The 2296-nt window shown below is 41.3% G+C and overlaps 1 protein-coding gene across 1 annotated transcript in view; it reads left to right on the top strand.

The window, feature by feature from the left end:
* AP2B1 (adaptor related protein complex 2 beta 1 subunit) overlaps positions 1-2296 on the top strand; it is a 132686-nt gene that overhangs the window by 125377 nt on the left and 5013 nt on the right. Inside the window, exon 20 of the mRNA XM_012808758.1 lies at positions 450-604. Within this exon, the coding sequence (XP_012664212.1) occupies positions 450-604 (155 nt within the window). The remainder of the gene's footprint in view (positions 1-449; positions 605-2296) is intronic.

Genomic DNA, 2296 nt, shown 5'->3' with positions numbered 1-2296 from the left:
AGCTCACAGCAACCTCAAACTCTTGGACTTAAGCGATTCTCTTGCCTCAGCCTCCCAAGTAGCTGGGACTACAGGTGCCCGCCACAATGCCTGGCAATTTTTGTTATTGTTTTAGTTGTCATTGTTGATTTTAGCTGGCTCGGGCCAGGTTCAAACCTGCCAGCCTCAGTGTATGAAGCTGGCGCCCTACCCCCTGAGCTACGGGCACCACCTTCTCAGGTAACTCTTGCACTAACTCATCATTGTACCTTAGTCTATCCCGGAATGTGATAGGCACTTCTTTACCTTTTGCTGTTATGTGGGAGAAGGGCTTTCTGAAATGTACATGTGTGCATATGGCAGGACTTATCAGGGAACTTGAGCACATGTGGTTCATAAGGTTGTCAAGAGAACATGCAGTGGTTTGAGATTTTAACCAAAGTTATTGGATTTTGAATCTGTATTTCTAGACACTGTTTCCAGCAAGTTGCAAAACAACAATGTTTACACTATTGCCAAGAGGAATGTGGAAGGGCAGGACATGCTGTACCAATCCCTGAAGCTCACTAATGGCATTTGGATTTTGGCTGAACTACGTATCCAGCCAGGAAACCCCAATTATACGGTAAGGCCCTCTCAGAATGGGTGAGATGGATTAGAGGAGGGAGGTAAGAGCCCTTTCTTTTTTTCTTAGCACCCTGGAATGACCTGGTGGGAGGTGCTTCAAACCTGAAATACACAAAACAAGCAATCTGTGAAGGCATCCCCAGTTGTCTAAGTTGAAGTCCTTTCTGTAGTGTCTGCCCATCCCACAGTCATGGTGCCTCTGAGTACTTCAAATCCATCCTTCCCCAGTACATACAAAATCACTCACAAAACTTGGCAACTTCATCCTTGATGTCACATATCTAGCATACCTGAACATGTGATGTCACTTATCTAGCATACCTGAACATGTGGTACTGTAATAAGCTGCTGAGAAGGATTATTTGCAAAGCTAATTTCAAGAAGACCTTTCTTGCTTTGGGAGTTTGTGAGCAAAGGGTATCATAAACATATCCTTTTTTTAGCACCATTATCTGACCTAAATGCTTGTTGTGAAAGGTAAGGCAAAATGGAACATATATTTGGCAGCCTATAAGGGTATTTCCAGTACGACAGTGAATTGCAGTAAAAATTTTGGCAAAGAAGCGTGATTACCCCCAGTTTGCAGATAAGGAAATCATGGCACATTATAGAGCAGAAGCAGTTGCTTTGTTACACAGCAAAGATTGAAATCCAAACACAAGGATTTTTTGTTGGGAAAATGTGGTCACGTGATAGGATGCTACTTATCATCTACATTTTGAAAAGTAAAAGAAAAGCCCTTGGGATGGGGTTTTTATAGGCCTTTTAATTCTGGGGAAACTGAGTAGTCAGTAAATTAAGGAACCCTTTTAGCCATTTTGCTGAGAAAAGCATGTGCCCCCATTCCTTAATTTGGACAGCTAAGTCTATTTTCACTTGTATATATCAAGGGAATAGTACCACCCAGAACTGAGAAAATTCTTGGTAGTTTCCCCACTGATTCCTTACCTTGAAATGTAGCATGTGTATGTGTGAGAGAGAGAGAAAGTTCCTGAGTCCTATCAAGTTAAATTTTTCTCCAAGCATTTGTGAAGCCTGGGAAACTTCAGGCTTACCATGCGTTTACCATCCATTATTCTGTTGTAGGCATTCTTCCATGCCAGCTGGGTTAAAAAAGCATGGTTACCCGCAGGTTGTAGATAAGGAAATTATGGCTAAAAATGACTAGTGCTTTGTTCAAAATCATGTAATTTATTGGTAGATGAGTTGTGTTAGAATTCAGATATTTCTTGACATTTCTTATACCACATTATTTATTTTGAGAAGGGCCTTTTAACATCACTATCCTAAATATAGCTTGTTAAATTTTTTTAAACACTTTATTTTGAAATAATTGAAGACTTACAAGTTACTAAAATGGAACAGAGTTCCTATTTATCTTTCACCCAGTTTCTTCCTTTGATAACATCTTCCAAAGGCTGGATGCAGTGGCTTATGCCCATAAATCTTAGCACTCTGGGAGGCCGAGGTGGGTAGATTGCCTGAGCTCACAAGTTCGAGACCACCCTAAGCAAGAGCAAGACCTCATTTCTAAAAATAACCGATCGTTGTGACAGGCACCTATAGTCCCAGCTACTCAGGAGGCTGAGTTAAGAGAATCACTGGAGCCCAAGAATTTGAGGTGGTTGTGAGCTGTGATGCCATGGCAGTCTACCAAGGGCGACAAAGTAAAACTCTGTCTCAAAAAAAA

This window comes from Otolemur garnettii, unplaced genomic scaffold, assembly GCF_000181295.1.
Source record: "Otolemur garnettii isolate 467f Iridium unplaced genomic scaffold, OtoGar3 scaffold00094, whole genome shotgun sequence".
NCBI lineage: Eukaryota > Metazoa > Chordata > Mammalia > Primates > Galagidae > Otolemur > Otolemur garnettii.
This window is presented reverse-complemented; position numbering and strand designations above follow the sequence as displayed.